General features: G+C 34.6%; 1 protein-coding gene and 1 long non-coding RNA gene across 13 annotated transcripts in view; both read right to left on the bottom strand.

Annotated features, from left to right (window-relative positions):
* mtd (TLD domain-containing protein mustard) overlaps positions 1–13,661 on the bottom strand; it is a 104,209-nt gene that overhangs the window by 25,294 nt on the left and 65,254 nt on the right. For 10 of the 12 annotated variants that reach the window (XM_090119705.1, XM_090119708.1, XM_090119704.1 and 7 more), the window contains 12 exons: positions 10,943–11,035; positions 9,763–9,863; positions 8,046–8,251; positions 7,770–7,842; positions 7,269–7,412; positions 7,068–7,160; positions 6,686–6,904; positions 5,238–5,429; positions 4,689–4,837; positions 2,433–2,560; positions 1,712–1,874; positions 332–470 (listed from right to left, as the gene is read on the bottom strand). In XM_090119705.1, the coding sequence (XP_089975831.1) occupies positions 332–470; positions 1,712–1,874; positions 2,433–2,560; positions 4,689–4,837; positions 5,238–5,429; positions 6,686–6,904; positions 7,068–7,160; positions 7,269–7,412; positions 7,770–7,842; positions 8,046–8,251; positions 9,763–9,863; positions 10,943–11,035 (1,700 nt within the window). The remainder of the gene's footprint in view (positions 1–331; positions 471–1,711; positions 1,875–2,432; positions 2,561–4,688; positions 4,838–5,237; positions 5,430–6,685; positions 6,905–7,067; positions 7,161–7,268; positions 7,413–7,769; positions 7,843–8,045; positions 8,252–9,762; positions 9,864–10,942; positions 11,036–13,661) is intronic. The other 2 variants (XM_090119700.1, XM_090119703.1) reach the window with 1 other exon arrangement.
* On the bottom strand, positions 5,763–6,678 carry LOC149909645 (uncharacterized). Its single transcript, XR_016458590.1, has 2 exons — positions 6,452–6,678; positions 5,763–6,084 (listed from the first exon to the last, which is right to left on the bottom strand). It is a non-coding gene; the product is annotated as an uncharacterized LOC149909645 (long non-coding RNA).

Raw genomic sequence — 13,661 nt, 5'->3', positions numbered from 1 at the left:
GTCCAAGAATACAAATTGATATTGAAGTTAAAATAGACAAACGTATTAATAAAATTTCATGGGTAAAAGTGCAGATATTAAAGTAGATACTGTACAAGGTAGGTAGGTACAAGTGAATATTGAAATTGACACACAAGAATATAAATTTATATTGAAGTTATCTATATTAATATTATAAAGCTGAAGAGTTTGTTTGTTTGAACGCGCTAATCTCAGGAACTATTGGTCCGATTTGAAAAATTCTTTCGGTGTTAGATAGTTCATTTATCCGGTGAAACCGCGCGAAGCAGCTAGTCATAAATAAACATAAACTATAAAACTTCTCGCCTACCTTTTGCCCCGGTTTCACTTCATCATCATCCCATTCAGTGTCGCTATCGATGAGCTCGTAGCCGCGCGCCGCTACATCACCAAGCGGCCCGTACCGGTCGGGCACCCAGTGTGTGAGGAACTTGAATAGATCGTCCACCCTGTACAACATTCATCATCATCATCAACATCTTCATCATTCCTATAAAAATTATCATCCTACTAGCTGTTGCCCACAACTTCGTCCTCGTGGTCAAAATAATTTTTCATGGTACAAACTTTCATCCCCTATTTTATCCCTTGCCTACCGGCTATCTGCATGCCAAATTTCCGCACGATCGAACCTATTTTGTATTTTGGGCTGTGCTTTAATAGAACAGTCAGTTAGTCAGTCACTTTTGTGTTTAATAAGCCGACACAAACATTCGTCACCATCATTGTCATCATTAATAGGCTATTCGTAAGCAAGATCAAAATTGATTTCATATGCTACTTAAAAATCAATCACAAATGATTGAAATTATACTGCTAATACTTGGCAGAGACTATATGACACAAAAAAAGTTCCTTAAAACGACTTTGAAAATAAATATGCAATTTAAGAAGATAATTATATAAACACATGGAAATTAAAATAAATTGCAATATTTTACAAACAATCTGTACTCACAAATATGTGAACAATTCATGCTATTCTCTACGATTAACGATACAGAGACAAAACATAAATAAATCAGTCAGTTTTTATGCTGAGTGTCAATAGCACTTCCTTATATGCAGACCATGTCATATGTTCCAACATTTATACGCCACAACAGTCTAACCAGTTTCAATTATCTACATCCATTTATGATGGTAAAAACTTAGATATTTATAGACTGGGTAAACATTACTTGTTATGATTTTAATAGAACTGAACATCATCGATTTTGTAAAAATCTAGCGTCGGTATAAAAAGTTCAGGATATAGAAGATGAATTACCTACTTGCACATAAAAATAATTATACATAGAAGATATTAAGCGCAATAGATTTACCAATGGAACAGTATTTCATAATCTAATATATAAAAATGAATCGCAAAATGTGTTGGTAAGCGCATAACTCGAGAACGGGTGGACCGATTTCGATAATTCTTTTTTTTTATTATATTCCTTGAAGTACCAGGATGGTTCTTATGTAGAGAAAACATAAATATGTACCACGGGCGAAGCCGGGGCGGACCGCTAGTACATAATATAATGCAGAGGCAGACCACAGAGTCCCCGTAACTCATAAGAGACGATCCCGCTTTAAAAATCGTCAAAAAACCAACCTTTTTTGCTTACCTCTGAAATTTTTTGAATAAAATAAAAAAAAAGCCCTATAAAGGCCCGGTCAAAAAAAAAAACAAATCGCGCACCTATTCCTCGGCACGCCGAACCAGTACTCGGGCTTCATGCGCTTGCGGCCGTACGACATGAGCTGCGTGGAGCGCGGCAGCGGGCGGCCCGCCGGCTTGCCCATGCGCAGCCGCAGGTACAGCGGCGGGTCGTCCGATGCTCGGGCCGGTCGCGGGATCAATTCTGCGGGGGGAAATACGTTTATATTGAAAAAAAAAAATGTACTTCTCTTAATATTAATTTTTAGTTTCAAAACACTACTTTTTATAAGATAACCTAAATCAAAAATTAAAAAAAAAAACAATTCATTTATTTATAATTTACTTATTTAAATTAGAAGTGTGATGATAGTTTTTGTATTATACCACCAAAGTGTTTACTTTGAAAAATATTTTTAATATTTAACACCATCATTTTTTGCTGTAGTAAGGTGATAGGTCAAATGTTGAAGAAAATTAGCACCTTTTGTTTTATCTTTATGCAAATGTCTGTTAATATTGTGTAAACACTACAGTAAACTCCATTAAATAGCGGTATTAGTGACAATATTTTGAGATAATATCTAGTAATTCAACTGTTGTTCTTGGTATTAAACGTCTTTTTCTTTGTATTAAACTATAATTATACATTTATTTTCAAACGAATACATAAATGTAAAATTTCGTTATGACAATTTATTGTTCTAAATACTATACTAGTTAATTCACATATCAGAAATATAAAACATAATATTATACGCACTATCAAAAGATGCGAACAGGTCTGGCATGTCGTCGACGGACACCATACTCCTGTAGTCGAGTTTTGGCTGAGGCACGCTGCTCGTAGACTTTGTGTGAGAACGCCCGAAACCGCCCAGTGAGCTGCGCCTGCGCATTATCACTCAACATTAAAAAAAAATCGTCCAAGTATATAATTTACTATGTTATAGCAAGATTTTTTAATTCTAATGTTTTTTTGTTGCTGATTCTTCTTGTTGTTTTAGTTTTTCAATGCTTACTGATAGAATCTCTTAAATAGACGGAAAAACAAAAGTTACGCTTGCTATAACATACGGTTAATGTAATGCAATAGAATCAGTTACAATAAAGAGTCCATAATAAAAATTTGGACAAGAATAAATTAACCCAGTACCTTGTTTCCCACGAGATAAATACTTTCGTAAAGTATTTATTGAACGTTAAACACAAAACTAATATAAATGTTATCATTTAATAGTAAGCTGTAAATAAAACATCATTATCTCCTCCTGTAAGAAATCACAGTTATTCTCAGTTTACTTATATCTTAACATGCTCCAATTTGTAACGAAACAGATAGAGGGTGCCAATATGTTAGAAAAGTGAATGATGAACACATAAACTCGAGTCACAACCTTAAAGACATGAGACAACGTTTCTTGAAAGAGCGGTAAGACAGAGGCACGCCATAGCAAATACAAAAGTTGAAATAGATCTATTGAAAATTTATTAACTGTGATTGAGTTAAAAACAAATTTTAACTTATAACCCACAACAATAAACATCCAATATGATATAATAAGATTAAATTTGTGCCAATATACGTCGAGCCAAGGAAATTTTTGATCTTATCTAGAAAGCGTGTCGTGTCACCACACCGCTAGTGCTCAAGATACTATACTAAACTTCACAATAACTATTCTGTATCGCCTAACACATATACCACATGCCATTCAGCGATCGATTTACAAAGAGGTAAGCGCATTGCATTTTGAACCAGCACTGATAAAAGTAAAAAATATATTTTAAGGCAGTATTCTTATTGAAGAAAAAGACTAATTCAAAATGCAATTTTCACAATACAAGACGAGATAAAAAGATAAACCGGTGGGAAGGCCTAGAAACATAAAGTGAAGTCACGAACAATAGGCTGATTGTTAGGACCACACTGACACGACCGGAATCACCAATTAACAAATATTTTTTGAAAATACACTATGGAAACAATGTGACTTTTTGTATCTACATACTACTTTAAACAGTTATCAATCATTATTCTTACTATTTTCCTGATCTAATTGTCAGAAACAACAGTCACGTCTAAATGAATGAATCTTTATCATAAGCCATCTCACAGAAACTGGCAACAATTTTTTCTGTAGTGTAGTTACTTTCACATCAAATGTATAGTAATTATGTCTCGACGTAATCGACGTGCAAATTAAAATTTACAAATGTAATCATATTTTTAGACCGACCACACCAAAAAAGATTTACACCAATGAAATTGTTGAAAATTGTGAAAGTCTATGAATGACTCATAACAAGCTGTTGCTGCTTCTGTGAGACGGGATCTATACTAACGACCGGCCGTAAAGCTCAAGGTAAGTTTTGGGGAGCGTGTCACTATGGTCTACGGGTTGAAGGCAACACATATTGGAGCGGCGTCTCTTCACGTACCCCGATAGAGTCTCGTGCGGCATCTCCTCCGACGGAGTCTTACTCAGGAACAAACCAGTACCGAACTCGACTAGGTTCATTGGCGAGCTACACCAATGAACAGAGCGGAGTTCGTAACGGACGATCCCGGTTAGCATCCACGGTAGCAGGGGGAAAAATTTTGAATTGCCATATTAATTTAGAGCATGTGTATATGTGTGCGTTATTGGTACGTTTTGCTTGATGTTCGATTCGTTTCGATTGTATTCGAAATGTTAATACCTGGCCCGGAGGCGCCTTTGTTTATCAAAATTACATTAATACATTATTCATAGCCAGTGCATACAAAATGGCAATGCATAATGTATTACGTGTGGTTCATAAAAAATCCTTCAACTTTATTTCGTATCCATAAAATCTTTTTATGTTTCCGATATATTGGAACATATTAAGACTTTATCGATACATCCCCAAAATACAATTATTTAAAGCACCATTTATCAATTCCAATAAAGTTTCCATGTTCACAGTGTTATGTTAGTAAACAAGTAATTGCCACCACATTAGAGAAAGATAAAAAGTCGATATTTTATCATACCTATTAAATACTTTGGAGAATACGCTCGTAGAATGCTGGCTATCGGCTGAAGTAGGTAAAGAGTCACTCTGTGACGTCTGTCCAGTCGCTTGTCCTTCACCGGTCAGACCCTCCACCCATGATAGTGGATACGAAAGACGTTTAAGCATCTATAACAACATAAAATACTATTGAATATCTAGAAAATAAATAGCAATGAAGATTAAAAATGACTGTCTTTTTGTCTAAAAAGATATTATGTTTATATGCACCAAATAGATTTGTCATATTTTGATAACTTTAGAAAATTATCTGCCGCTAATCTTTTATGAGAATAGCAAACAATGGAGCGTTAATCGCAAGAGGAATAAACGATCGGTTATTAACCCATAAAAGCAGGCTAGTCTGTCTGCCTGTAGGAGACATAATACATAATAGGATAAACCAGATATAAAAAATGAAGTCTGCAATATCATTTGAAATACACTTCAAAAGATCTCTCTCTTCTTCATAACCATTTATTGTGAGGATATTTAATGAGCATCAAGACAGCAATATGTTTCACTTTACCTTATTCTTCTTATCCGGTTTAGTAGGATCGTCCTTCTGGGTGCCATCGAGCGAGAACGACACGGCAGCTGGTTTGCGTTGCGCCCGCTCGTTTTCCCCAAGCGGTGGCGCTGAGAGCGGCGGTTCGCCTCGCGGTAGGCACACGGGTGGGACCCAATCCGCTGATAGCACTATGTCTGCGTCGCTGTATACCTAGACGATCATATGTGGTTTGTTAAACGTGTATAGGTATACTGGCTGTACCTGGATGTGGATATGATTATTGTTCGAATTTCGAACAGAAGTTCTCGTATAGGGTTCTATGTTCGTTAGAATTTATAAGCTTTAATATACACACAACGATGTCTGTATATTAAAGCTAAGTAGTAAGTCTGACTTTTGTGAATGAACTTTTATTTATTATTATGATGATTTAATCATTCAGTTCATTAATTAAAACAATAAATAATAAACGTACAAAAAACCTGCACCATTACAATAAATAACTAAGACAAAACATCGAAAATAGAGAATAGAGAATACACTAACTTATGAGATAAACATCACGACTAAAAGTCACTTCACGATAGAAATAAGAAGACCACGTAGTTCAACGCAACAGAAGAATAAATCGATACTATAAGTTGGAATAAGATTTGCATTCACCAACCATTTCCTCAGAGATCAACACATATAAACCACCAAATACTATGTCCACTTATTTCCTCACCATATGATGGTCTAAAGAGAAACATTTCAAAAAATGCTCTTCATACGTGACGTCACAATGGATGTCGTATGACTCTTCGCTAGACGACTCGTATATTGTTTCTATTTCATGGTAATAGTCCTCGTGGTGCAGACATTCCTAGAAAATTACTTTGTATGTCAACAAAAAGTTTAGTTGAACCGACACTAATATTTATATGCAAACATATTATACTGTGATCGTCAAGATGTATTTTTTAAATATATACACATATAAGTACATTCATATTAAATGCATCGTTTTTTGCCTATATACCTTCTAACAATTCTTCTTCGTCTTCTCGTACGCATATATGTAACGTCAAAACTTATAAAAATTCGAATTGGAAAAAAGTTTACTTTTTCGCCGTGGCACGACGGGAAGCGTATTTCTAGTTGACAGCTTGACGACGTGCGCCGCATCTTCCCCGACGAACACTAAACTATTAATTTTAATTCGAAATTCAAATTACACAAAGAATCGTTACCTTCTTCGACGTATTAGGCGCGATGTGCAGCATCGGATCGCGTATGTCTATCCCCGAGTCATGGTATGACAGTTTGACGAGATGCGCGGCGTCTTCCCCACCGATATTAAAACTATTCACGTATGTCAATCCCCGAGTCGTGGTAGGAGAGTTTGACGAGGTGCGCCGCGTCTTCCCCGTCAGACTTAAAACTAATCAAAATTCCAAATTCGAATTTCAAAAACAGACCATTACCTTCTTCGACGTATTAGGCGCGACGTGCAGCATCGGGTCGCGTATATCTATCCCCGAGTCGTGGTAGGACAGTTTAACAAGATGCGCGGCGTCTTCCCCTTCAGCTGCGGAGGGCGCACGTTCCGCGTCCGATCCCTCCGCGCCCTCAACGCACTCGCCGCCCTCAGCCATCGACACTTCGAGACTCTCCTCCTTGCCGTGATCCGCGCTTGACGACACCTGGGAAATATTTTAAATGAAAATGAATTATGTATTTAGTTTAATTTTATAAAATGATGTAATGTCAAAGTACGGATTAAGAAAAAAAAAAACAAATACAGTAAAAAATAAAAAAACAAACTTGTAAATAGACTGAATAAACCGTAAGCGTTATAACTTTTACCTCACTTCCTTGGTCAATTGACATTCTGTCCTTGCTTGGAATGGCCCAGTGTTGATCCAACAGGGATTTCCGCCTTTCTTCAGTGGTCTGTTGCTGTAAGTTTAATTAAATTGATTCAAGTTACACTGAATTTGATATATATTGTACTATCATAGAAAATTAAAACATCTCGATACTTAATAAAAAAAAAATATATATTACCTGCAAAGCGGTAGGCGTGACTAGGTCCCGCTCGAACGCCTTGGGGAAGGCGGCTCCACCGCGCTCCTCTTCCGTGGACGCGGGCCGCTCCTCCCCGCCCTCGCCCTCCCCGCTCGCCGCCTGCAGCTCGGGGAATGTCTCATCCTGGTCACATTCAATACATAAATTAATAAATATCAATAAAAAAAATATATGATATTATGTATATATCATATATTTTTTTTCGAAGGTAATATCGAAAAAAAGCATCTGCCAAGCAAACGCGTCAGAAGTGAAACTTCTTGCAAGTTTCTTCTGGCAAGTTACAAAAATCGTCGATGTACCTACCTTGAAATCATACTCTCAACGCGCCTAAAGAAGTCTAAAAACAAACTAGTGATGAAGATTTAAAAACAAAATATTTTTACGGCTAAAGAAGTGTTGTGCATATTATTTATTAAGCATGATATTTTTTTAAAGAAATTGTTTCATAAGAATATAAAAAATAATTGTGTAACTTACTTTGACTAGAAGCGAGTCTTTGCCTGGGGAATGATCAGCTTTACTCATGTAATATATTTCAGCTTGCTCCGCTCTGAAATCAAAACAATTCATTTTTAATTTATGAGTCATGTTGTTTTCGCGATATAATTTGCGATAAGCTAAAAATTTGCTTCTACAATACGCAATAGTTTCTATTTTAATTTACGAAGCGTAGAAGCGAAACAAAAATGAAATGTTTCTTTAATGTAATATTTTGACTTCCTATGTTATTAATATGAAACGGTCATCATTTACATTTGCTCGTACTTGTGCGCGTTGTGGTCTGGTCCATGTGTGCGCATGTGCGCGATGTCGTAGAATATGGCCGCATTGACAACGTATTCCATGGGCGCAATCACACCGTACGACTCTGGCCCATGCTCCATCACCAGCGTGTCCGATACGTTCGGGTCGAACATCACTGCATTCGGTGTGACTAGCAGCACGCCGGAGACAACACCCTGAGGATACACATATGCTTGATTCAAATTTGTACTTTTCATTGTAACACCATAAGTTCAAACAGATTGGCAATACCATCAGTACGATGCAGATGGTATCGCTCATTAATTATTAATATGTGAGAAATATACTGAAGTATTGTATTGTAGGGCCTTGGCCCGGTTAGAGAAACCTACGATGTTAAAAGGACAAAAACATGCGATATATTTTTGTATCAGAAAATAAATCATTTGGTATTATTACGATCGATACGCCGATGATGCATCAAAGATTAGCATAACAAACGTATTGTAAAACAAAATAGACCTGTCTTCATTTATTCAGTGTGGACATTTTAAAGATTTACCGAGCGTTTGTCTACGAAGATAATAAAAACTTATTACTTCTAACAATTATTTATAACCATTTCGTGTACAATGTCATTATAAATTATAATTGTCAACTAACGCTAGAGTGATTAGTCATTTTGTCAACGGTCTAAATGGGCGATAAATAAAAGTATTCATAAAATCGTAAGTACTTAAATCGTAAGATATATTTTATATTTATTATTTAGATCTTTTAGTTTTTAACCGACTTCAAAACAAAGAGGAGGTTCTCAATTCGGCCGGTATATTTTTTTAAGCTCACAGTTAATGGGTTATATTGTGTATCATATTGTGCAATGTTTTGACGATACTTATACCCATATCTTTAAGTATCTTAACAATCAACGTAAACGGTAGGACAATAACAATAAAAAATATGTAATTCAATTGACCTCATTAATACCTAACAGTAATTAAGTTACACTACAAATAACTAATATTATGAAATTTGAATCAAGTTCTATGTAATAAATATTCTGGTTGGAACCCAGATTATAGCAAGTCACGCTTACCAACGTTGTTAAAATTCAATGATCACGAAATTCAACTGATAACACATAATCCACTTTTCCTACAATTGATTGAAGTTATTTATAATTTAATGAAAAGTAACAATTTTGATTCTAAGAACAGAAATAATCTTTTTATATGAATTTGATTTGTTAATGAGATCTGATATATTAATAAGCTACATGTTGTTGTTTATATGCCACTGCATGCAATACCTTAATTTTAGAATTTAATTGCATTTTAATTGTAAGAGTGTATTTAGTATTTACAACAAAGAAGAACTTGAGTAGAACAAAGAAATAAAGAAGTTTTGTTATATTTATTTTATTATCCACTGAAATTAATTTTTAAAAACTTTAAAAACGCTTGTAACACTTTTGTATTTACATGCCTCATGTGCGGATTCCTTTTACTTGGAATTGAAATAAAACTTTAAGTGCTATATAATCTTTACTTCGAAACGGAACGATTTTGTGGTGTGATTTTTGTGTCGAAGATAGTTAGGAGGCTAAAGAGATAGATTACTTTATATCGCGGGAAACGTATCACTCCCTTAGGAATTTATTTTCCACGTAGTCAGGATAAAGTTTTGGGCGGAAAGTTAAGTACTTTATAAATATTATGAATATTACCTGTCCATCAGTAATGTGCCGAACATTGATCTTGAGGAATCGCTGCGGCGCATTGCTCGCAGGCGCTTCGGGCGATCCAGGCCTCAGACTATCCAATATTTCTGTAAGAGTTTTAAAATAATTTATTAATAGAACTTTATTATAAAGAGGAATATAAAGCACCTATATTCGAGCTAATTTAATAGGCAACATTTGACGTCTATCAATTTTATCTTCGAAGAGAGGTAGCCTGCATAGAAACATCGATTAAAGAAAATTAATCGATACGGACTTGAAACATCAGTTCTTTAAATCAGAAATTGTTTATTATGTTTAAAATGGTTTATCAGTAAAATTAAATCTTAAAATTACTTGTATCGATCATTATTATCATAAATATATTGTAATCGTAATAAAAAAAAGTTAAGCAAATGTGCAGTTCTAACAAAACGAAATAACATATATGTATTATTCTATGTCGCCGTTACTAGGTTACGTTGTTGAATTTTGTCAAATGTTGCCTATTAAAATGGCTCTACAATAGGCGAAATAAAAGGGGACCATAATTCATGTTATTTACATAATAAGAATAATCAACTCTTACAATTATTTATTGTTGTTCTAGAGATTTCATAGAACTTTAGAATTTATTTGATTTCTTTTAAATCTGATAGATTTTCGTATAAATATAATTTATAATTCTCAAAGTGCTAAATTTTATATAAGAATCTCGGGTATTTCGTATAATTATGTCGTTTATACTAGCTTGATATTATTTTTCTTTAAATATTTGACTCTACCTAACATGCCGGTACAAAAGTAGGTGGCTGATAAAAAGTTTTCCTTGAAGTGTCGCGATAACAAAATAACAATACAACCACGTCGCATATTTGCATGTTTTTCTAAACAAATATCACGCTACTTTCATTCAATCGTTTACATGAAGACGGGTGAATTACGTAAATCCAAAAATTATAAGCTGCATTATGATGATAGATGGCATGTCATGAATTGTAAATTATTTAAACTTGCAGAGGAGGTTCACAATTGTATAAAACATTGGTAATTGCTTGACCAATTAAGCAGTTAGATTTTGCGCGCTAATGACTTTTTTAAGGTTATTTTCCGTCACATTAACTACGACTAAATTAAAAATTTTTTTTCCAGAAAGATTGTGTATATTACTAAAATAAACCTTTACCTTTTTCTTGTGCGGGTTCACTGGGAGCCCCTTGAGTGGATTCCGACGTGTTATCTCCGCTCTCAGACGGGCCATCGGACTCCTTGTCGCCATCTGAAGACACAGTTATCAACATTTTACTATACAACACCGTACAAACACTTAAATTCCACTAAACATAGCCGATAAGAATGCAAAACGAAACGCACCGTGATACCAACGCTTGAAGAATTCAAAACTGAACATTCTTGAACAGCTGTTGCTATACAATGTACATTATATCAGCGTATTATCATGCGATAAACTGGGCCCATATCGTCGCAATTGTGGCCACAAATACCAGAGCTGTTGAGAGCGATCGCGTGTTATGTGGCACAACAATACCGGCTAATTGATAGACAAAACTATGAGGCACTGTGACGCGGGCGCATTTGCAGGCGGTCCGCCACGACTGTTGTAACATTTGTAAAGCGAACAAATAGAAAAAAATGTTTTCATGACGACGTCACACCTCAACAGCATAGAGGCTGATGCGTTTTAGTTAAAAAGATGCCATTACGTAATCGTATGTTTAGTGCAATACACTTATTTGTATCACCAATTAAAATCTAATATTTTATCATTAACGATGATAATAACCAATTTAGTGATTGCAAAATTACATGTCACTTATTAATTGGTTTCATTTTTCTGATAAAATTTTGCTTCCATGTAGGGTTTATTTAAAACGAGTTTTAACAAATCGTTTTGCATCTGTTACGCCTGCGCCCGCGACCATGACCTACACGTGAATATAAAGAGCCCGTTAATCAGTTAACACCGACAATTACGGTACCTTTAAAAATAATATATCGTCGTCAAGAATATCACGTAGGTACATACCGATTCATGAAATACGAGATAATAGGTAATAAAAATAAAATGGGCTTTAAATGTTTTAATGGGTTTTAAGTCACGGTTATTTTATCATTGTTGATTCAGTTTAACCATTAAATCATTTTATATTTGACTTATTTATATGAATATTTGTAAATAGTCCTTGCTAAAAAATAAATTAAGGTTATGCAAAAATGATTGATGAATGTACAAGTACACACGAGAAAGTACAACAACCTATGTATCCTTGCCGGTCAACAGATGTTTGCCTTCAAAAGCATATGAACGGAAGCACAAATATATTTTATTGCTCAATAATAATTTATCTAAGACCATATAATTAACGAATATGACCAAGCAATGTGTTTGAGTCGTTACGTGCCACTCACCCATTACTCACACCCTAGTTATGATTTCGTTTATTATTCGAATATGACATTGACCTTTACTAAACCAAAATTACACGGGGAGGTTAAAAGAAAACGGTAAGAGTCCGCGAGTGAAACATCTGTGCAATCCACAATAGTGAGATTTGCACAGCGTTAACAATTCCGAAGGCCAGTTGCGCAAATTCGTTTTTCACTTGAACGATTCGTCACGGTTCAATCTGATCGAGGGCTAGGTACAGCGCCGGGGACGCGATTGGCTAAGAAATATCACCGCGGTAGGTGCTTGTGGGTGTCGGAATCTATGTCAATGAGCTCTGAACAATATTATAGGGTTTGAGTACCTTGATATGGATTGACGGTATTTGATTAAGGTTTACCAGAAATGGACGTAAGCAATTTTAGAATTCAAAGATTACTAATTACATATACTTACTTAGGTACGTTCACGATTTTTTTTTATTGTAGAGATTATACTATAGTTAAGATTAAGATTGTGGTTTTTAAATTTAATAAATGATTAATGTATTGATCGATTATAAATAACAATTAAATATGTTTATCTATGAAGCATCCCAGGCTCTCACATTCTAGGTACAAGATTTTATATATCATTTAGGTATCAGTTACTTTCCCTTTATATGCCTGGCTACAATGGGACCATGGAAACATTTTAAAAGCCCGTTAATATATAAAAATGTATATTTTAATCCTCTTCTTAATTTATCATGTCTCTACTATATCACAAAAAAAACATTTATAAAATAAATAACTATCTTATAAAAATACCAAATGTAAATTGTAGAGAAATAAATTAATATTAAACATTTCATTTACCCTAACCTAGTAGTGGAGCAATTTTCATGACAATAAAGCAATTCTCTTAACAATATCTCAGGCGCTCGAGACAATTCCAAAGTCCTCGGCCAACACGAGTGAAACGCTGTTTCCGTTTCGTGGAAACGGATTTGATAATCAGAATCATTCAACAAAAAACATTTGTATCTGCCTTTGTAATTTATCGCTCATATTTATTCAATCTTGATAACAATAAAACAATATCGAAATGTTCAAAGGATACTTTGTTGTATTTTTTAAACATTGCTTATAACATGGAAAGTAGCAAATCGAAATCTCTTCTTATTTTCCTGTATCGTTATCACCATTTAGACATTACAGGTTTTGTTGTTTGTAAATAGTTGTTAATTTTATTTTTATCTCAATAATATATATTTTCCAATATTCCCAATAAGGTTATCAAAACAATTCCGTATGATATTATGTACCTAATAATAAATGATTACCTAAACTAATAACATTTATCTCCGTCTTACGTTGTAGACGGATATTACACACGATAAGACAAACCAACAAATCTATTTACGGATATCAAATCAGTCTACGATTTCAGCTTATTATATTACTTCACAGTACATATTATGATATAGGTACCTAGGTAGAGAGAGATTATTAGATAA

The sequence above is a fragment of the Colias eurytheme genome, chromosome 3 (genome assembly GCF_061535395.1).
Source record: "Colias eurytheme isolate Ceu_HAF_F1 chromosome 3, ilColEury1 Martin Lab GWU primary, whole genome shotgun sequence".
NCBI classification, from domain to species: Eukaryota; Metazoa; Arthropoda; class Insecta; order Lepidoptera; family Pieridae; genus Colias; species Colias eurytheme.
The sequence above is the reverse complement of the archived record's forward strand: the minus strand, read 5'-3'. Positions and strand labels throughout refer to the sequence as shown.